Genomic DNA, 23,530 nt, shown 5'->3' on the forward strand with positions numbered 1-23,530 from the left:
GTAGATCTCACCATAAAGTTTTTGGGGTTTCAGAGACTTCTTTTAATATGAAATGATCAGCTCTCAGGCTGAATTTGCTGGGGGTGGCCAGTCCTGGACAAATTCGCAGTCGTTTGAAGTCTATGCCCACTTGTAGATAATTTTCCTTGCGGTGAAGTTACTGATTTCAAACACTTTGGTCATCTGCTAGGATTCCACAATCTTCTTTCAGAGGGCCTTAAACAGCTTTTATGGTCTTGGCAAGATGACACCACACATACGTCAATAGAAAAGAGAACACCAGACCCCCTGGATATCCGTAGTTTAAATTGGACAGTCCGGTCCACTTGCACATGTTGGAACGTATAAATGCACCGGAGATTCTCACCTTGAAAGAAGGCTCTAGGAGTCGAAGTAATTAGTATTATTGTAATAAACAATAAGGTGGACTCGACCCAATCACGATGAGCTGAGCCCTGATCAAGCCAAAAGTCACATCATATATAACCATTTCTTATCACCCTGGCCTCACTAGCAGCAGCTCATTCGCTGACTACCCTGACTCCCTATTCTAACTGGCCTCCTTCAGGCCGTCCTTGTAGCCACCAATATTTCTTGTGTCTCCTCATTCAGTATCATTCCTTGCCACCCTTATTTCCTGGCTGGCTTCCAACCGGTATGTGTTCCCCCTTTTCTGACCTCGGGCTGACCCCATTCATCTTTCTCCCCCTTCCTCATTCTTTGGGTTATGAGATATTTGTAGCTTTCCTGCTTTCTGATCTCATTAAAAAAGAAATATGGCATATGCCTTAATTACTTAGCATACCTTCTTCTTCTTCTTTCAGCTGCTCCCGTTAGGGGTCGCCACAGCGGATCATCTTGTTGCATATCTTCCTGTCCTCTCCATCTTGCTCTGTTACACTCACCACCTGCATGTCTTCTATCACCACATCCAAAAACCTTCTCTTAGGCCTTCCTCTTTTCCTCTTCCCTGGCAGCTCCATCCTCATCATCCTTCTCCCACTATACCCAGCATCTCTCCTCTGCACAGGTCCAGACCAACGCAATCTCGCCTCTCTGACTTTGTCTCCCAACCGTCCAACTTGAGCTGACCCACTAATGTCCTCATTTCTAATCCTGTCCATCCTCGTCACACCCAATGCAAATCTTAGCATCTTTAACTCTGCCACCTCCAGCTCGGTCTCCTGTGCCACCGTCTCCCACCCATATAACATAGCTGGTTTCACTACCGTCCTGTAGGCCTTTCCCTTTCCCTCTTGCTGATACCCATCTGTCACAAATCACTCCTGACACTCTTCTCCACCCACTCCACCCTGCCTGCACTCTCTTTTGTAAAAGTCCACACTAAGTTTAATTCTCATAAAAGTTCATATTAAGTTTATATCTACTTGTGCTAATACACGACTTTTTATTTTCCATACACACTCCCTAAGGAGACGCTAATCATTGGCACCTCATCTGGAACTCCTGATTCTGAGTCTTTTGGATTTGAAGTGGTGACAAGTGTAGGGGTGGACTTACTTTTTCCATGTGACAAATTGGCATTTTGGTTTATTTGGATTATGAGAATGAATATGCCATGCCAATTTTCTGCGTCTTTTGTTCAAGTACATCACATTTATCTGTAGGCACTGCTGGGAAGAAGATCGAATGTTTGTCTCTTTAAATATGTCAACAATTTCCATGGGGATGGAGTTCCTCACATGAGTTTAGATGGTGCCAGTCTTTATCTTCAGCGTCACTGCCCTCCTGTAGAGACCCCGAAATCCCTCGGAGCCTCATCTCTCTTCATATCACATCCTCATGTGAAGAGGTTAGCCATGAACTTGGGGGCTCCAAAACTCTATTGCCAAAAGTATTGAGACGCCTGCCTTCACACACACATGAACTTTACTGACATCCCACTCTTAATACACAGGCTTTAACATGGAGTCGGACCACCTTTTGCACCACTAACAGCTTCAGCTCTTCTGGGAAGGCTTTCCATAAGGTGTAGGAGTGTGTTCATGGAGACTTGTGACCAGGAGAGCATTTGTGAGGTCAGGCACTGATGTTGGATGAGAAGGTCTGGCTCACCCTCTCGCAGCCTCCGCTGTAAGGTCGAGGTCAGGGCTCTGTGAAGATCACTCAAGTTCCTCCACACCAAACTCGCTCCTCCATTTCTTTATAGACCTTGCTCTGTGCACTGGTGTGTGCGCAGTCATGTTGCCATCCCCAAACCGTTCCCACATAGTTGAAATTGTCCAAAATGGCTTTGTATGCTGAAGCATTAAGAGTTCCTTTCATTGGAACTAAGGGGCCAAGCCCAACCCCTGATAAACAACCTCACACCATAATCCCCCCTCCACCAAACTTAACACAATGCCGTCAGGTGAGTACTGTTCTACTGGTAACCACCAAACCCAGATTTGTCCATCAGATTGCGTGATTCGTCACTCCAGAAGACACTTCTGCAGTGCTCTCGAGTCCAGTAGGACGCGGTGGGCTTTACATCACTGTGTCCAACGCTTTGGTGATGTCATGCTTGGCCATGGAGACCCATCCCATGAAGCTCTCTGTCTACGCTGCACTGTTCGTGAGCTTTTGGAGGTCTGTATCTATTGACTCAGCAGAAAGCTGGCGACTTCTGAACACCTCCGCATGTGCTGTCCTCGCTCTGTGATTTGATGTGGCCTACCACTTCATGGCTGAGTTGCTGTTGTTCCCAATTACTTTCACTTTGTCATAACACCACTGACAGTGGACCGTGGAATACCGGGCTATTCAAAATGAAAGAGCAGATTTCAAACATGTATTTCAAACAAACCGTATAAGATAGAAACACATTCCGCACATCACTGGATAGAGAAAAGTTTATAAAGTTTAAAAGCCCGCCTAAAAGTACCAGTGAATGCCACTGAGCGCTGTTTCTCGTGTATAGTAAAATGGCAACAACACCACATGAGAAATCATTTTGCGTGCTGGAATTTGCGAAGTGCGAGTCCATTGTTCAAGTGCAACGTGAATTCTGCCGACGGTTCAACAAACAGCCGCCTCTTCATTAGCAAATTTATGAGTGGCATAAAAAATTCGTAGAAGAAGGTTGAAGGTGCAAACCTAAAAGCACTCACTGGTCGTCCATGCAGGTTTCCGAGTTTCCGAGGTGCATTCAAACGGAGCCCCAGGAAATCCACATCACGTGAAGTTTGTCAGGCTACACATGGTGCTCATGTTGACTGCATGCAACCTCAAGGACCACAGGACCAAACTTTGAACTTTCCTGTACCAGTGTAATGTGTTTGGGTTTGGATACTTTCACGATTCTCTGGGAGACCTTCGATTCTATTATTCTTCCTTCTGCATCCATCTTTCCAGTACAGCAAGTCTGTCTCCCGAGTTTTTTGCATTCAGAATTTGCAGCCATCGCTTTTCCATCAGATGTTCGGCTGTTTCAATTCTAGTCGTGATTTCTGCTTAACGTCTTCCAAGTGCTCTCCGTTTATTCTCAAACTTAAGACGCATTTTCCTGAATTTGTTCCTCAAATTTTTTTGTTAGCATACCTTTAGAGCAGGGGTCCCCAAGTCCGGTCCTGGAGGACCACCATGGCTACAGGTTTTCATTTTAACCCTTTTTATAACGAGTGCCCTGCTTGTGCTGCTAATTATCTTCTTGTGAATTCATTTTAATTGACTTCTCTTTTTAAGATTTGTTCCCCTGAATTTCTTTATCGTTCCTCTGATTTGCTTCATTTCTTTCCTTAAATGGCACCCAAACAGAAATGAAATGTGAAGTGAGGGAGCCAACAGAAGACCACCTAAGTCAGGGCCTCCATCTCCAAACCAATTTCATTCCAACCAGCTGCTTAATGAGGCTCTGATTCTTGTTGTTAATTCAACTCGTTCTTTAATTCCGTGGCTTTGTTGATTCTGACTTTGTTGATTTTCTCGTTTCTGAGAGCGCTGGTCAAATGTTTAGGGGACCTGAACAGATCGACATTCCTGAGACCTCCATCTTTCTTTATTTTCAGATTTTGTATGATGGACACCAGTTGTTTTTGGCTCATTTTGTATCTCATTATTGTTTGGCAGCTAATTATGGAAAAAGAAACAATTGAGGGGTCTGAGTCTTCAAGAACAGGTCAAATAAAATGAATGGAAAAGACGTTAATGAGCAGCAGAAACAGGTCACTCATTAAGAAAAGGGTGAGAATGAAAACCTTCAGCCATTGCGGCCCTCCAGGACCGGAGTTGGCGACTCCTGCTGTAAAGGCTGCCTCAAAGCGATTATTCACACGTCTCTCCAGGTCTTTAATATCCTGCCGCAGCTTCTCGTTTGTCTTGAGCAGATCATTTCTTTCTTTCTTTCTTTCTTGAGCTCCTTTATGTCTTGAGCGGTGGCCGTGGTGGCCATTGCACTGATCATTACCTTCAGTTCGGACAGATCGTTTCGGCCTTCGTGCTCTGCGGGTGAAGTGACAAGCCCTGTTACAGCCGATGCTCCCGGCACACGAGGAGTAGATGAAAACGCTGAAGGCCAGGCCATTTCTAGTTTCAATGGATCTCCTGGAATCGACGAGCCATCCTGACTGCATCACTTGCACTTTCACTCTCGACTGGGAGACGATGCAGCGGACCGGGGTCCCGGGAGATCCATCTCTGTAAGGCCGTACCTTGAGGTTGGACTTGGACTTGATGCCTGTCTAGGCTTTGGATTTCTTTCTGAGCCCCTTTCTTACCGCTTATGTTGTGGAGCTTGACCTGGACACAGGCAGGGAGACACGTTCATGTCACCCAACGCATGTTTATTTACGCCTATACTATTTACAATTGTGCCACACAACCTCCAAAGACCCCAAAAGTCCTGGCCACCACACAATGCCTTTTCCTTAAAAGGGAAGGCGGCCCCTTTTATACAAGCCCGGATCGGCTCCAGGTGCTTCCCGAAACTCCTCCGCGGACACTCCCCTGTGTGGCAGAAGTGCCGACTGTGCACCCGGAAGCCCTCCAGGTGTCCCCAGTCCGGGTGTGGCGGAAGTGCTGAGGTCCAGGGCTCTCTAGGCACTCTAGGTGACCACAGGCCCCTACAGGGTTGGGCTTCCAAGCCCTGCACCCGTGGCCCCCAACACAACCAGGGTGGTCGCCCCCTTGTGGTCTGGAGGAGGCGCAAGACCTCCTCCGGTCCTCCCGGGCGTCCCGGCTGGGTACCACCCCCAGCGGTCTGCCACAATGTTTATATGTGAACCTCCTCAAGTTGGGTGAATACAGGATACCTCGGGATGATAAAAAATAAGACAAAAATTAACACCGCAGCTGACGGACGAGACCAACAGCTGCTCTTTCTTTTTGAACAGCCTGGTATTTAGTAGCGAGGACATTTCACGAATGGACTTAATGCACAGGTGGCATCCTATCACAGTGCCAGGCTTGAACTCACTGAGCTCCTGAGAGCGACCCATTGTGTCACAAATGTGCATAGAAACCAGCAGTCTGCATGCCGAGGGGCTCGAATTTATACACCTGTGGCGATGGAAGCAACTGGAACACCCAAATTCAGTGATTTGGAGGGGGGGGTGGAGATTGGGGGGGGTCCCAATACTTTGGGCAATATAGTGTAAGTCAGAAAGTACCAGCTTACCCAGTTGAGCTAAACTGAACAGGCGGGCTTCTTCTGACTTCCATCTGCAGTTGTGAGGGTGTCATATCACACAGTGGTGGGTTTTCTCTCTCCATCTTCATCCTCACTGCCCCTCACCACATTTAGAGTGGTCATTGACATTGGTGAAAATTAGAGGCGGTCACTTGGGGTCAAAGGTTGCAACAGGGCCTCTCACCTTGTCCTTGTTCTTCTCCCACAGGACTGCATGACATGATCTTTGGAATGTAAGTATCGCCACTCCTGCTCTCTTCATTTGAGCCCCCCCCCCTTTTTAGAAGCCACCACCAGGTGATGACCACCCTGTGTCTTTTTAGGCCTCCACCCAACATGCAGGAGAACATCCAACCAGAAGATGAGCTGGAAGCGGGTCAAAATGAAGATGGAGAAGCTCAGGCTACACAGGTGCAGGTAGCTCCACAGCAGGCAGGTGAGCACAAGGGCTATGGGACCACCTGATAAGGGGGAGGACAGACTGCCCAGGTGGAAGGGGCAGGAAGGTTACATTTGGACTGAACATCTGGCACTGTGTTATCCTACAGGAGGCTCCCCTTCTGAAGGTCCGTCCCCCTCCACAGAGGCCGCTGCTGCCCCCCCAGTAGCGGGGGATGACAACGAGCCAGTCAGCGTCACCATCACCGTGACTGCAAACCCTTGAGGTCCACCCCAGGGTTACTGTCACCTTAGGAACAGAAAGCCGATGATCCAAAATTCTGACCAGCAGCCAGTGTGCCAGTTGTCCAGCTGCCCAATAAAGCGCTTATTTCGTTTGATTTTTGCCTTCCTGTTTGCTTCTTTTCAAGTCTTTTGGATTAAAGTTCTTGGCAGGGCTCATAATGACACACCCGGGACCACCTCCAGGCGGTAAGAATGTTAACTACTGGGCGAGACAAATGACCATCCCTGACTCTTATCACATCTCCGACCAGAAGGATGAGCCGAGGAAAGGCTCCCCTGATATCTCTCGACACCACGGGATGGGCCATGGTGGGGGGGGGGACAAAAGGACCACTTGTTTCCAAGCTAAAGGCCAACAGAGCTGTCATCACATGGGCAGACAGTCTGGTGTCACAGCCCGGTGTCATTGAAGTGAAGATTGGGGGGACAAGCAGATAATGGGCTCTGAAGAAAGAAGTGCGGACAGCCGGGGTTAAGCAGGGGTCCTCCTCTGTGCATTGTGCAGACCTTCCAAAACTAAATCCCACCTCGCCCCCCCGCAAGCAGACACACACAAGAATCCATAGCCAGTGTTTAATCTCGAGACCGTGCCTTTCCACCGTGCTAATATGTCTGAACCTAGAAGAGACCAGAATCCCCCTTTGTCCACCAGTGTATGTCTGCTGAGTGTTGTCCGTGACGTCCCAGGATCCTCCGACATCATCCTTCACTATCATTGGTAAGGCTTTGGATATCAGACCCTGAGGCTGCGGGTTCAAATCCCACTACTACTCTGTGTGACCCTCTTCTACTGCCCATGCTACACTTACTGGAAAAACAACTAAAGAAATATAAGCACTTGCATCTCAGATGTTACATGAAGACGTCAGCTAAGTAATGATAATGGAAGTTGGCCTTTTCATTATTTCAGGTCACCTAATATGTTGTGGACCACCGGGGCGCGTACAGCCACACCAACCCGACACAGACAGGCAGAGACACGAGTTTGCCACACAACACACATTTTATCACAGCTGGGAAGTGCTTTACCTCGCTCCGCACAGCACAATACAGTCCAAAGTGCTAATGCCAATAGACAGTCCTTTTCTTTTCCTTTTCTTCTCCCTCCTCTTCCTCCACCACTGCTTCCTCCTCCTCCTCCTCCTCCTGACAAGCTTCGTCCACCTCCTCCCAACTCTCCAAATTCAGTGAGGCGGCTCCTTTTCTTCCACTCCTGGCGGTGCTCTGGGTGGTTCATCAGGATTACCTGGAATCACTCCCAGGTGTGGCGGAAATCCATTAAATGGCTCTGCAGCTCCCCCTGGCAGCTCCCTACGGAACCCAACAGGCCTGCACCAAACTCCAGCTCCCAGCATGCCTTATCAGAAACCCAGGAGGGCTGCCCTCTAGCGTCCCAGGGGAGGTATTACCTCAGCAATGCTCTCTCTCAGCCAAACCCCAGGTCCTTCCATTCCACTGGCGTCCCGGCCGGGTAATAGCCGAGGCCACCAGTCACAATGTGAATGCAAAAATACCCTGTACAGCTGCCATCCCAAAAAAAGCCCCATTGGTATGGCTTTACCCGTGCCTGGATAGCTGCCTTAAGAAAAATGAGACTCGCCAGCCTGGCATGAGTGGTCAGTGTGGATGTCTTCAGACCTGAGTGTCACTCAACCTTGGCACCACTTATGATAGCAGGTGCCCGCTCACTCCACGATGTCCTACTGAAGGCGTCCCATCTCATCCACTAACCTCTCTGGGACCATGGCAGTCACACACACTACAGTGCTTATAAAATGTCTTCACCATTTCTCGTTGTACAACATTGAATCCCAGTGGATTGAATTTGTCTTCTCTGACGCTCATCAACAGAATTGGACTCTTTAATGTCAAAGTGAGAACAAAAAATAAGATAATTGATGGCATTCAACCCCATCAAGTCCGCAGTTAGTAGATGGCAGCCATGATAACCTTGAGGGTGTGTGCTCAGGTCTTTCGCTATCAGCTCTGCCATTGTCTGCTTCTTCTTCCTTTTGTTCTCCTCTTCCTCCTCCTCTTCCTTCTTCTTCTTCGCATCCTCCTCCTCCTCATTTTTCTTCTTCATCTTCTTCTTCTCTTCCTCCTTCTTCTTCTTGATCTTCTTTTCCTCCTCCTCTTCCTTCTTCTTCTTCTCATCATCCTCCTCCTCCTCCTTCTTCTTTTTCATCTTCTTCTCCCCTTCCTTCTTCTTCTTCTCGTCCTCCTCCTGTTCATTCTTCATCTTCTTCTTTTCTTCCTCCTTCTTCTTCTTGTTCTCCTCTTCCTCCTCCTCTTCCTTCTTCTTCTTCTCGTCCTCCTCATTCTTCTTCTTCATCTTCATCTACTCCTCCTTGTTCTTCTTCTTGTTCTCCTTTTCCTCCTCCTCTTCCTTCTTCTTCTTCTCATCCTCCTCCTCCTCATTCTTCTTCTTCATCTTCTTCTTCTCTTCCTCCTTCTCCTTCTTGTTCTTCTTGTTCTCCTCTTCCTCCTCCTCTTCCTTCTTCTTCTTCTCGTCATCCTCCTCCTCCTTCTTCTTTTTCATCTTCTCCTCCCCTTCCTTCTTCTTCTTCTCATCCTCCTCCTGTTCATTCTTCTTCATCTTCTTCTTCTCTTCCTCCTTCTTCTTCTTGTTCTTCTTGTTCTCCTCTTCCTCCTCCTCTTCCTTCTTCTTCTCGTCCTCCTCATTCTTCTTCTTCATCTTCTTCTTCTCTTCCTCCTTCTTCTTCTTGTTCTTCTTGTTCTCCTCTTCCTCCTCTTTCTTCTTCTCATCGTCCTCCTCCTCCTTCTTCTTCTTTTTCATCTTCTCCTCCCCTTCCTTCTTCTTCTTCTTCTTATTATTATAAGCTCTGTCAAATGTAATGGCAATTGTGAATGAAGAGCCTTCTTCATGTCCAGCCATTGTGATAGAAACAAACATTTGTAGTAATAAAATACATTACGTTTGTCATTCCAACAGATGGCTCTTCACAGACATCTGTAGTAATAAAATGCAATGCATTTGTCATTCCAACAGATGGCAATCACAAACATTTGTAATAATAAATGAATTGCATTTTTCAATCCAACAGGTGGTAGATCACAAACTTTAGCACTGCTTTTACAAATCCCATACCAAGTGGTATATAACAGAGGCATACCAACAGGACAGCCACACAGACACTTGTTCTTTCATTAAGGTGGATTTGCTGCTTTCTGTCAGTCCGGCGTTTACTCCCTGTTGGATGGATTCAGTGTTAATGTTTGCAGTGCAGTGTGTGTCTGTTCAGGTGCTATGTCTCTGTCATATTCCATTTGCTATGGGATTTGTCGTAGCAGTGGTAATGTTTGTGATGCACCACCTGTCTGGACACACAGACACTTGTACTTTATGAAGGTGAATTGTGATGTACACAAACAGCAAGTAAGAGCTTCTCTTTTTTGAAATGTACCTCACATCGGCTCCATGTCTTTAGTAAATGGTTAACCGCTGGATTTCTGGCAAATTGATGACAGTTAGTGTTGGCTGGAGCACAGAGCAGAACACAAAGGGGTGCTTTGAGCAGGATTTCTTTTTAATGGCTAAATAGGCTGCTGTGGTTTCATGGACTCCTACCTCATTCTAGTGTTTTAGTGTTTGAATATTTTCAGGTCAGTAAATGAACTGCTGTGGTTTGTTTCCTGCCTTGCGCTCTGTGTTGGCTGGGATTGGCTCCAGCAGACCCCCATAACCCTGTAGTTAGGATATAGTGGATTGGATAATGGATGGATGGATAAATAAACTGAAAGTCTGGAAAGCGCCACACTGCCTTCATCTTGAGATCTTAGACTCGCCTTTGTAATATTCAGTCGGAATGGGCGAAATGGTGACGGAGCAACACAGGATAAAGTGAGTTTACAAAAGAAAATAAGTTTGTGAAAGAAGACAAAAATATAATAATAAAAGATTAATTAATATAAGAATATACTTTTTATTATGAATCTCTTCAGCTCTTATGTGTTTATGTTTCTTTTACCATTTGGTTGTCTTATATGTTGGGTTTTTATTGTACAGCACTTGATGTTGTTTTTAAAGTGCTTTATGAATTAATTAATTAATATTAGGAATATTATAGGAATATTTAAATTAGATGGAGCTTTTAGGTGCATAAAACACCAATCTAGCTGGACTTTTGATTGTGGGTATTTAACAGGAGTTTAACAGGCAGGTGACTTTTCGATGTTCCCAAACACAAAAAAATTCCAAAAATGCCCAGAAGAGAGGGAAATACTAATGGAAACCCTGGCCACAAACAACAAGATAGATAGATAGATAGATAGATAGATAGATAGATAGATAGATAGATAGATAGATAGATAGATAGATAGATAGATAGATAGATAGATAGATAGATAGATAGATAGATAGATAGATAGATAGATACTTTATTAATCCCAAGGGGAAATTCACTAGTGAATTCACTACCTTACACAAGTGCAGTGTATTATCATTATGAAGTACAGAATTATTTTCACAAAATGCTCTGCTAACAAAATAAGCTCCAAGGAGCAGAATAAGGCAAATGGCAGAGAAGACAATGCCTGCAAAAGCAAGCAAAGTCCAAGTGCGAAATCCAATGAGGGGTCAAAAGACACAGCAAAACAGTCACCAAAATCGAGTAAATCACAAAATAGAGCAAAGACACAGGAGGACTCACCACCACACACCTCAGCGCACTCACAATGAACCACAGGGGACTTGGGGGGTTTCTCTCAGCCTTTATAGGAGTGAGGGCAGTTCATTGGTGCTGATGGGCAGGTGGCCTCGCCTCTTGGGGAACCACCCACACAACACACAGAGCATCAAAGGAGATACATAAGTGCACAGAAACTAAATAACCAACAATATTAACATAAAGAAAAGAATAAAAATGAACAAGAAAGGGGAGGAGCTCTGGCTGAAACACAACAGCAGAAGGTTTGGCCAGCGAGCGCATGACACAGGCTCATAAGATGACAATAAGCCGAGGATACTGGGATGCATGCAAATAAACTGCAGAAAATGTGAAGATATGCAAATAACTCAAAGGTGTTATTACTATTCGATTTAAATCTTTACACTTCACCAAGTCATGGAGGAACCGTTATCATCTTACACTGACTTCACTCCCTGACCAGCCATGTTGAAGACCCTCCAAAGAGACAGAGAGAGAGAGAGAGAGAGAAAGCTCTTGACAAGATCACCCGGCTCCTTCAGGACACATGAACACTCGAGCAGCTGCCCCCGTTCTCAAAACGGAGAGGGGTCCGGCAAGGCTGCGCCATCTCACCCCTACTGTTTGACACTCTGAGCGATGCAGTAATGCCATCAAGGGGTGCGGTAAGAAGTCGACGGATATGTCACGGACGTCAGGGCCGTCTCTGTAGACGGTGACGCCGAAGCTACAGACGCTCTGCACACAGTTGCAAATGAGGGGCAACCGTGTGGACTGAAACGAAATGTAATGGGGTCCGCCGGGTCTCCAGCTTCAGTCTACTTTAATGGCATTCAGCCTGAGCTCAAATACAGTCAGGTCCATACACATTTGGACAGGGACACAACTTACATAACTATGGCGCCGTGTGCCACCACAATTTGAAATGACGCCATCAAGATGTGACTGAAGTGGAGGCGTTCAGCTTTAATTTAAATTTAACTGAAATATCAATGAGCCGTTTAGGAATGACAGCCATTTTTATAGATGGTTCCACCCATTTCCAGGGGCTCAGAAGTTTAAGGACATTTGACTGACCAGTTGTCCCATAGCCAGGTGTGAGCAGGCCTCTCATTATTTCATGAACTACTAAGCAGGTAGAAGGTCTGGAGTTGATACCAAAGTGTGTCGCGGTGAATTCTCAATATGAGGTCCAAAGAGCTGGCCATGTAAGTAAAAGCAGGCAGAGAAAACAAAACAAACCCTTTAGAGTGCTAGCAGAAACACCAGGAGTGGTCAACTCAACTACTTAAAGAGGAGGAACACACTGGTGAGCTCAACAACACCAGAAGACAACTGTGCTGGGTGATCACAGAATTCTGTCCTTGGTGAAGAAGAACAACTTCACAACCTTCTGCCAAATCGAGACCACCCTCCGTGAGGCAGACATGTCATCACCAAAGTCTACAATCAAGAGAAGACTTCATGAAGGTAAAGACAAAGGGTTTACTACGAGGGGCAAACCACTGGTGAGCCTCAAGCATAGGGAGGACAGATTAGACTTTGACAGAAAACATTACTTAAAAGCCTGTCCAGTTCTGGGACAGTTCTCTTTGGACAAATGAAACTAAGATCACTGTGTACCAGAATGATGGAAAGAGAAGAGTATGGAGAAGAGAAGGAAGGGCTCATGATCTGATGAATACCACATCCTCTGTGAAACATGGTGGAGGCCGTGTTATGGCCTGATCACAGATGGCTGCCAATGGAAGTCACTCACTGGTGTTTATTGATGATATGACTGCTGGCAGAAGTAGCAGGATGAATTCTGAAGTGTCCAGGGCTGCACTGTCTGCTCAGATTGAGACAAATGCTACAGAACTGGCAGGATGACACTTCACAGTACAGATGGACGATGCAACAAAATATACTGTGACTTCAAACCGAGGGCTTTTCAAGACAAAGAAGTGGAATTTTCTTCAATGGCCGAGTCAATAAACCAACCTCAACTCAACTGGACGTGTGAGTCACATGATGAAGACAAAACTGATGGCAGAAAGTCCAACAAACAAGCAGTGCCTTTAATCTCTTTTGGGTTTTGTATCTCTGTCTTTCCATCTCTGTGTTCGTTACAATAATATTAATGACGTTGCCAAATGGCAGCAATTCCGTGCAGCTTGGCGTGACATCCTACCTTATTTGGTTTTCCTCCTTTTTCTGGTCGTACTGCTTTGAATGTTATGATTATTATTATTACTGTCTTTGTGGTGAAGCCTCAGCGTTAGTATCAGAAAACTACAAAATGTCTTCAAGAGGGGTGCCGTAAAACCGTGATGTCGATCAGTCATTCTCAGGCGTCTCACTGCGACTGGGAGTTGGACCTTTCGTGACTTCTTCTCAGGTCCTACTCTGTGGTGGGACAGATTCTTATCCGACTCAGACTATCAGTGCATTTGCTAGAAGTAATTCAGAGAGAGAGTGAGAGAGAGAGAGAGAGACAGGTTGGGAGCATGCGCTGATAGCACGCTGCCGCACTCACCACACGTCGAACCACCTGGATTGGCACCCGAGTGCGGCGGGTGACACCTCAGCACCAAACTAGAACAGAGGTGCTGGAGAGCCAATCCTTCCACCAACCCCCAAGTTTTCCCTGTAAGATGGAGGACCTGTGGGCCCCAATTTCAAATCCTGCACTCAGTCTTTGTCCATATGGAGGAGGCATGTTCTCTGCATGACCAGTTAGGTTTTTTTCTTCCAAAGAATATGTGAGTGCATTCAGAATGAGGACATTAGAGGGTCAGCTCAGGTTTGACAGTTTGGGAGACAAAGTCAGAGAGGCGAGATTGCGTTGGTCTGGACATGTGCAGAGGAGAGATACTGGGGATATTGGGAGAAGGATATTAAGGATAGAGCTGCCAGGCAAGAGGAAGGTCTAAGAAGGTTTATGGATGTGGTGAGAGAAGACATGAAGGTGATGGGGATGACAGAGCAAGATGGTGAGGACAGGAAGATATGGAAGAAGATGGTCCACTCTGGTGACCCCTAACAGGAGCAGCTGAAAGAAGAAGAAGAAGGTCGGATCAGGTTGGAAGGTTTGGGAGACAAAGTCAGAGAGGCAAGATTGCGTTGGTTTGGACATGTGCAGTGGAGAGATGCTGGGGATATATTGAGAGAAGGATGCTAAGGATAGAACTACTAGGTAAGAGGAACAGAGGAAGGCCTAAGAGAAGGTTTAGGGATGTGCTGAGAGAAGACATGAAGGTGATGGGGGTGACAGAGCAAAATGGAGAGGACAGGAAAATATGGAAGAAGATGATGCGCTGTGGTGACCCCTAACAGGAGCAGCTGAAAGAAGAAGAAGAAGAGGGTCAGATCAAGTTGGAAGGTTTGGGAGACAAAGTCAGAGAGGTGAGATTGCATTGTTTTGGACATGTGCAGAGGAGAGATGCTGGGTATATTGGGAGAAGGATGTTAAGGATAGAGCTGCCAAGCAAGAGAAAAAGAGGAAGGTCTAAGAGAAGGTTTATGGATGTGCTGAGAGAGGACATGCAGGTGATGGGTGTGACAGAGCAAAATGGAGAGGACAGGAAGATATGGAAACAGGTGATCCACTGTGGCAACCCCTAACAGAAGCAGCTGAAAGAAGAAGAAGAAGGTCAGATCAGGTTGGAAGGTTTGGGAGACACAGTCAGAGAGGCGAGATTGCGTTGGTTTGTACATGTGCAGTGGAGACATGAAGGTGATGAGTGTGACAGAGTGAGATGGAGAGGACAGGAAGATATGGAAGAAGAAGAAGAAGATGTGTGTGCATTCGGCTACCAGGAAGCTCTAAACTGGTCTAACGTGTGGTGCGTGTATCGGTGGTCCATGCAGTAGGCTGGCGTCCTGTCCAGTGCTCTTTGGAGAGGCTCCAGTCTCACACAGACTAAAGGGGCTTGAGGGCCCCAAGTCAGAAGTTCCAGGTTGTGGTGCTTTTGGGGTTCTCAGGTACCAGGGTGTGGTAAAGCTTTTTAGAAATGTAAGATATTTTTGGTACATTACACCAATCTTTGCTGCCTCCTGTGAGGAATCTCTGGAACTTCTAAGGTTCTCATTGCAGAGTCCAAGAAATATTTTCTCAGAAACAGCAAAATGATCATAACAAAAAAGCAAGAACATGTAAAGAAAGCAAGCACCACAACCATAAGAAGAGGAAACAAAATACATTTCATACAGGAAAGAAAGATATATTCCATAAGTTGGTTACGTATATGGCTGCCAAGTTTATTGAGTACTGTAAGGGACGCCATGCGAAGACAGAGCTGTTTTGAGAACCTTACCCGATGGCCATGGATGGATACCAGGAGACAGTTTGCACGGGACATTGTCTCCCCCAGAACACTAGATGGCAGCCCTTCCTGGGTGTTGCCAGGAAGACCGCAGGGAGGACTGACGAGTCCTGTTGTGTCGGTCTCCTACTCCACAGCTTCGGGACACCAGGAAGTGCTGACGGTGTATAATAAAAGGAGCAGCCCCACTTCAACCTGGGAGCCTGAGTCGGGAGGAGGAGGAGGAGGATGAAGCTTGTTGAAAGAGGATGAGACAAAGTTGTAGTGCGGTTGTGTTGTGAGGAACTCATCCTTGTAAGAGTTTCACACCAAACACAAACCTGTTGTTTGTGGCAAACTTGTGTCCGAGCCGGTGGGTTGGGAGTCTGGGGAGCTGCAGCGCCCCCTGGTGAGCACAGCACACAAACCCCTCTGCCTATTGATCTAACTCCACTGCTGCCTACAAGGACTGTCTGACCCTGATGGATTACCAAAAGCTTGCAGCAAGTGACGCCATCTTGAACTTTTAGAGGCTGGCCCTGGATGCGGAAAGTTCCAGACACACAGTTGGCGACCTCACAAACCCTTCCAGAGACAACAGAGCCCGGCAGCGTGGCACACAGCAAAGGCTGAAGTGCTGACAGGCTGCTTTTCTTGCCCGTCCTGTGGATGGACACCTGTCAGTGGGCAGCAGCTCCCTATTTGGCGCGCGTTGACAAGCGGCTCTCCGACAGCTGGACAGGAGGCACAATGGGAACCGTTGTTCCGATAAGCAAGCTATAAATAAAGACCTCCATTTTGGAGGCAAAGCCACCGGGTCAAGTCGCACATCTCTCCTCACCTCTAGAGAGCCGCCAGCGTTCTCTGTTAGTGCAATGACGGCGTGTGGACTGCAGGTGGCACTCCTGGGCATAAATTACAGAGAATCTCCACCTGGGATGGCAAGGCAGCCTTCAAGCCACAAGTCTATGGCCATTTTAATTCATTTAGCCTTTCTATACGAGACACTGCAGAGTTGGAGAAAAGATTATTAGCACTTGGCATAACTTTGACTTTATTGTTCTGCAAAGGGCCTTAGCTAAATTGGCACAAAGTGGAGGTAAGTAGCAAATGGCAGATACCAGAAAAAAATGTCTGACATGCCCGGAAAATGATTCTCCCCCCTATATAAATAAATCCACGAGTTGAAAATAACAATCTCACCAAAATGTAAATTTACTGTACCAGCTCGTATGAGTGTGACCCGCTACGGGCAGATTGGACAATGTTGGTATATCACGTATACAGGTCACACAGAGTCCTCCCTGCGTGGAGTTTGCATGTTCTCCCCGTGTCTGTGTGGGTTTCCTCCCACAATCCAAAGACATGCCGGTTAGGTCGACTGGCGATTCTAAATTGGCCCTGGTGTGTGCTGGGTGTGTGTGTCCTGCAGTGGGTTGGCGCCCTGCCCAGGACTGGTTCCCTGCCTTGTGCCCTGTGTTGGCTGGGATTGGCTCCAGCAGACCCCCGTGACCCTGTGTTCGGATTCAGCGGGTTGGCGGATGGATGGATGGATGGATGGAGGTCACACAGACACAGCATACGCTTTTCATTCATGGTCTTCACTGGGCACTTTGTGTTGATTTGGCAGATTTTATTTATTTTACTTTATGTTTTCTTATTCACAACCTTCTGTTTCATGTATTGATGTATTATTTGGTGTTTAATGTTTGCTATGGCGGCACAGTGGGTAGCGCTGCTGCCTCGCAGTTGTGAGACCTGGGGACCTGGGTTCGCTTCCCGGGTCCTCCCTGCGTGGAGTTTGCATGTTCTCCCCGTGTCTGCGTGGGTTTCCTCCCACGGTCCAAAGACATGCAGGTTAGGTGGATTGGCGATTCTAAATTGGCCCTAGTGTGTGCTTGTTGTGTGGGTGTGTTTGTGTGTGTCCTGCGGTGGGTTGGCACCCTGCCCGGGATTGGTTCCTGCCTTGTGCCCTGTGTTGGCTGGGATTGGCTCCAGCAGACCCCCCGTGACCCTGTGTTCGGATTCAGCGGGTTGGAAAATGGATGGATGGATGTTTGCTATTTATTTATATGCATGGTTATTATTTCATCGGTTTTATTGTTTCTTATTCTAATTCAGATCCTTCAGCATCATGCATTAAAATATTACTTGGTGTTTGACGTTTAATATTATGCCTGCCTATGGTTATTATTATTTGATCATTTTTTGTGCTTTTATTCTTCTTGCACTGTTCTGTATATTTGTGAAGTTCTTTGAACACACAGTGTCACACTCGTGCGTACGGGAGGCTGCTAAATGGACCAAATGAAGGTAATGCCATACCAGGCCAGGGGGTGGCGGGCTGCACTAAACCTTCCTCTTTTATCTCTGCAGACCAAACATGGGAAACTCTGCCTGATTCAGGGCCAGTGATGTCACTTCCGGTCCCCAGCCTCAATGACATCACTTCCACCTGCCTGCCTTAAATTCAAGACAACTTCCTCTGTACCTTCAGCTCCGTACACATCTGGGCAACTTATTTTGCCTTTTTTGCAGCCAGGCTTCAAGTATATGGGTGGCTGTCCCAAACCCTTCAGCAGGTGGCACAGTGGTAAGTGGTGCTGCTTTGCAGTAAGGTGACTGTGGAAGATTGTGGGTTCGCTTCCCGGTTCCTCCCTGTGTGGATAGCGCTTTGAGTACTGAGAAAAGTGCTATATAAATGTAATGAATTATTATTATTATGTATCAAGAATGTTTATTTTCACAATGGAAAAGGCACTATATATATATATATATATATATATATATATATATACACATACTACTATATTATATATATATATATATATAACACAGATATATACATGTGTATATATATATATATATATATATATATATATATATATATATATATATATATATATACACATACACACATACACATACACACACATACTAGGGGGCTTTGCCCCCCTGCTCGCTATGCTACTTTTGTCTCACTGCCTTCTCTTGCAGGACGTTAAAGTGTCTCAAAGAAAATCACGTATCGTCTCCTTCCAATATTTTTTTTTTATAATAAGAGAGATACACACATACATATTATATATATATATATATATATATATATATATATATATATATATATATATATATATATATCCACCTTAATAAAAGCAACAGTACCTATGAGGTCAGTCAAGTAATGCCCCAACATAACAATTGACGTTGTGAGCATTACCTGACCTGTCTCATAGGTATTGCAGGCTGCACTTAGACCCATCTCAATAACAGGATAACTGTCTGTCTGTGTTGGTCCAGTTGCTATATCTCTGTCATTCCAGAAGATGGCACATCACAAACTGTTTTAGACATAAAATGCATTGCCTTTGTCATTCCAACAGATGGTGCATCACAAACCTTAACACTGCTTTTAAGAATCCCATACGAAATGGCATATCACAGAGACATGCACATGGCCTGGTACACTGCAAACGTTAACACTGAGGTCAACATTGCTTACTTGAATTTCAACACATCTTAGATGGGCAGGATAATGTGTGTATATATGTATATTGCATAGTTTACTCTCAAATAATGCATAGAGTATGCAACATGTGTTTTGCCCTCATTTGGTGGCAGGTGTTTGCCGAGGGCAGACCAACCACATGCGTTACCTGGTAGGTAACCACCCATACAATCAGGTCGGGACTCAGACTACGAATGCAATGAATATATACAGTATACTGTATATACTAGTCATTTAGCCCGATACAATAACGGGTGCTAGAACAGTAGTGCATAAACATTAGTAGGAACAGTCTGTATTAAATGGCAAGGGACTTTGACCTCATTCTTTTTGTTGGTCGTATTTTTCTTTCTTTCAGCCTTTCTTTTGTTGATGTTTACTTGCTGAGCTGACCGTTCTTCGTGGGCTGCCGCCGTGTATTGTGTGTCTTTAATTTTCTGTGACAGTAATACTGTCTTGTACATCAGTAATATACCTTTACTTTTCTCTGGCGGTAATACAGGCGTGCGCGTCGGTAATATGCCTTTAATCTCCTCTGACAGTAATACTGGCTTGTATGTGGCTGTAATATGACTCACTGGATTGTGTACCTTTAATTTCCTCTCGTAGCAATACTGGTTTGTATTTCCCTAAAATGCCTGTAAGTTTCTCTGACAGTAATATCGCGCATCGCACCGTGCCCCCGTGCATGCGCACTTCACCAGAAGACACACACACACGGACACCTGGACTCACACAGGGATTTTATTAAAGGAGGATATATATATATATATATATATATATATATATATATATATATATATATACATACATATATATATATATATATATATATATATACACACACACATGCATATATACACACACACACACACACTTAGCAGGCTTTGCCCCCTACTCGTTTCGCTCACCCACCTCACAACCCCCCCTTACGGCACACTTTATGCTAGCCACTTCGCGTCTCTGCCACTCGTGCTGTGAAGGGGGGGCTGAACGCATACTAAGGAGATGCAGATGGATCAGCTGCTGGCTTGCTGCTAGCTGCTACCGAGCTGCGTGATCTGCATGTCAGTCTGCGTGTTGATCATTTAAAAGCCTGTACAGCAGCTGTCCTTTTGTCTCATGGTACTTCAAAGTGTCTCCCCGAGATGATCACATCTCAACCCAACAATTTTTTTATGAGATATATATTAATATATTATTATATATTATTAATTATATATTAAATACATTATTATATATTACTATATATTAATATATAATATATATATACATTACTAGACAAAGAGCCTGTTTCGACAACGTAAGATGAAACGGGTACGAGTGGAATAGCAATAAGTATAAGCACCACAAACCTGATATAGGTGTATTGAATGAATGCGTAATTGAATCAGAATGTGTAATTAGGCCTCGAGCTGTAGTCGAAATCACCTTTCAGGCCTCTAGAGCTTTAATCGAAGTCGCCTTTCCCTTTGAATTTTTGCGGCCGTAAATCAGCCGCCTGCCGCGATTTCGGTCTCGTAAGGTTTTTCGGGAAGCTGTGCAGAAGGCGACTGCACATTCGGCTTCGGACGGACGTGAGTGAGTGAGTGAGGAGGCTGGCGAATTATGTATTAAGATATATACACACAGTACTGTACAAAAGTTTTAGGCAGGTGTGAAAAAATGCTGTAAACAAAGAATGCTTTCAGAAATATAAATAATGATTGTTTATTGTTATCAATTTACAAAATGCAAAGTGAGCGAACAAAAGAGAAATCTAAATCAAATCAATATTTGGTGTCGCTACCTTTTGCCTTCAAACCAGCATCAATTCTTATAGGTCCACTTGCACAAAGTCAGGGATTTTGTAGGATTCTAGTCAGGTGTCTGATCAACCAATTCTACCAAACAGGTGCTAATGATCATCAATGTCACACGGAGGTTGAAACACAGTCATTAACTGAAACAGAAACAGCTTAAAACTGGGTGAGGAACAGCCAAACTCTACTACCAAGGTGAGGTTGTGGAAGACAGTGTCATGTCATGGCAAGATTGAGAACAGCAACAAGTCACAAGGTAGTTCTACTGCATCAGCAAGGTCTCTCCTAGACAAAAATTTCAAAGCAGACTGGGGTTTCAAGATGTGCTGTTCAAGCTCAAAGCAAAAAGAAACGGGCAACGTCGAGGATCGTAGACGCAGTGGTCAGCCAAGGAAACAATGCAGCAGATGAAAGACACATCAAGCTTATTACCCTTCGAAATCGGAAGATGTCCAGCAGTGCCATCAGCTCAGAACTGGCAGAAACCAGTGGGACCCAGGTACACCCATCTACTGTCCGGAGAAGTCTGGCCAGAAGTGGACTTTATGGAAGAGTTGCAGCCAAAAAGCCATACCTCTGACGTGGAAACAAGGCTAAGCGACTCAAGTATGCATGAAAACATAGGAACTGGGGTGCAGAAAAATGGCAGCAGGTGCTCTGGACTGATGAGTCAAAATTTGAAATATTTGGCTGTAGCAGAAGGCAGTTTGTTCGTCGAAGGGCTGGAGAGCAGTACAATAATGAGTGTCTGCAGGCAACAGTGAAGCATGGTGGAGGTTCCTTGAACGTTTGGGGCTGCATTTCTGCAAATGGAGTTGGAGGTTTGGTCAGGATTAATGGTGTTCTCAATGCTGAGAAATACAGGCAGATACTTATCCATCATGCAGTACCATCAGGGAGGTGTATGATTGGCCCCACATTTATTCTGCAGCAGGACAACGACCCCAAACAAACAGCCAAAGTTATTAAGAACGTAAAGAACAACAAGAAGTCCTGGAAGTGATGGTATGGCCCCCACAGAGCCCTGATCTCAACATCATCGAGTGTGTCTGGGATTACATGAAGAGACCGAAGGATGTGAGGAAGCCGACATCCACAGATGATCTGGGGTTAGTTCTCCAAAATGTTTGGAACAACCTACCAGCCGAGTTCCTTCAAAAACTGTGTGCAAGTGTACCTAGAAGAACTGATGCTGTTTTGAATGCAAAGGGTGGTCACACCAAATATTGATTTGATTTAGATTTCTCTTTTGTTCATTCACTGCATTTTGTTGATTGATGAAAATAAATGATTAACACTTCCATTTTTGAAAGCATTCTTTGTTTACAGCATTTTTTCACACCTGCCTCACTTTTGCACAGTATATATATATATATAATATATAGTTAGTTCCTGCCAAATAATAGAAAGAGCACATGGCACATGTTACACCCTGACTGGGGCTCATCATCTGTATGTATGTTTGCTTCCCCTTGCAGGAATCAAACGTTGGACATCAGTGCCTGAAGCAAAGCATCAGCTGTTATGCCATGGCTGCTGGTGTAGCTCAGAGTATTACATGCATAGATCTGATCACAATCTCCCGCTCTATTTTTATATATACACACACACATACATACATACATACAGGACAGCACAGTGGCACCACCGTCTTAAAGTAGGGAGAGACCAGAGTTTGCATCCCACATCCCAACTGTGTCCATGTCAGTTTCTTTCCACAGTCCAAAAACATGGAGCTTAGGCAAATTGACAACATCAAACTGGCCTTAGTGGAGATGAGAATGAGGTGAACCCCTCAAATTACATTTCACCTCAAAATGTCGCTGGCTTCTGCAGGTACTCCATCCAAAAGAGGTATGGTGCAAACATCCCCCCCCCTCCCCCAAATGCAGGCAGGCACCCCAGCTTACTACAAAGTCTTGAAACAAAGAGCGACTTAAGAACATTGCTGTTAGTTACAATGGCCAGTGGAGGCCAAGTGGTCTTCTGGTCTTGATCCCCTGCAGATTGCAAAACCATTCCTGACAGTTTTTTGTTTTTCAGGCATAAAATGCATTGCCTTTGACATTCCAACAGACTGTACATCACAACCCTCTGACATCTGACTCATTATTGAAGACCTCGATTATGACGCCATCCATACAAGGACCCCTAATTTCAGCTAGTTACACATTTGTTATGCAAGCCTGCATTTGTTTGTTATTTATTCATTATTCTTCTCATCTAATTCTGCTTTCCTTTTCTTCTGGTTCTTTGACATCTTGTAAAGCACTCTTGAGTTGCCTCCTGTGTATGATAAGGTACCATAGAAATATAAATATTGTGGTTTATCCGGTCTGGAAATGCATACAGGTCTCCACAAAACTTAGCTGCTTGTGTCCCCCTGTACAAATCTGTGCAAAGATTCATTCTGAAAGTTAGTTGGTGTGCCCACCTCCTCAGGCAGCACGCACCACTTGGTGGCCCCCCGTTATTTACATACTGTACCATATGAAGGACTTTGATTTAAATATACCCCAATGTGTGAACAATAAGAAAAACGCAAAACAATGCGGCTGTTCTTCGAGCTAAATTTACAACGGACTTCTATTTAACGGACAGGAACTGCAGACCTCGGCTCAGAACCAATCAATGCACTTTATAACAATATTTTAAATGTATAAAGTGAAGGCAGCATGGTGAATCACATTCAAAGACCACGCACAAGGGGGATCGCTCATTTAAATTAAAAAATTAAGACAACTGAAACACCTCAAATTAAAATGCATCCAAATAAAGTTCGGGGAAAAAAAAAAAAACGTGCGTCTTAAATTAGAAGCAATACGGGGGTGTGTGGGTGTGCTCGCGTGCGCAGGCTCCATCAGGTAGCACGTGATTGGCTGTCAGAAAAAGGGGCGCGCACAACGGTGCTGGGAGGCGGGCACGCCCTCTCTAAATGTGACACGCCCAGCGATTTT

General features: G+C 45.3%; 1 protein-coding gene across 1 annotated transcript in view; it reads left to right on the top strand.

Annotated features, from left to right (window-relative positions):
* The window catches only part of LOC114657691 (V-set and immunoglobulin domain-containing protein 10-like 2), a 31,479-nt gene extending 25,094 nt beyond the window's left edge, over nucleotides 1–6,385 (top strand). Inside the window, exons 9-11 of the mRNA XM_028809566.2 lie at nucleotides 5,835–5,859; nucleotides 5,950–6,062; nucleotides 6,175–6,385. Of these exons, the coding sequence (XP_028665399.2) occupies nucleotides 5,835–5,859; nucleotides 5,950–6,062; nucleotides 6,175–6,290 (254 nt within the window). The 3' untranslated portion in view covers nucleotides 6,291–6,385. The remainder of the gene's footprint in view (nucleotides 1–5,834; nucleotides 5,860–5,949; nucleotides 6,063–6,174) is intronic.
* The last annotated feature ends 17,145 nt before the right edge of the window (nucleotides 6,386–23,530 follow it).

Source organism: Erpetoichthys calabaricus, chromosome 9 (genome assembly GCF_900747795.2).
Source record: "Erpetoichthys calabaricus chromosome 9, fErpCal1.3, whole genome shotgun sequence".
Lineage (NCBI taxonomy): Eukaryota > Metazoa > Chordata > Cladistia > Polypteriformes > Polypteridae > Erpetoichthys > Erpetoichthys calabaricus.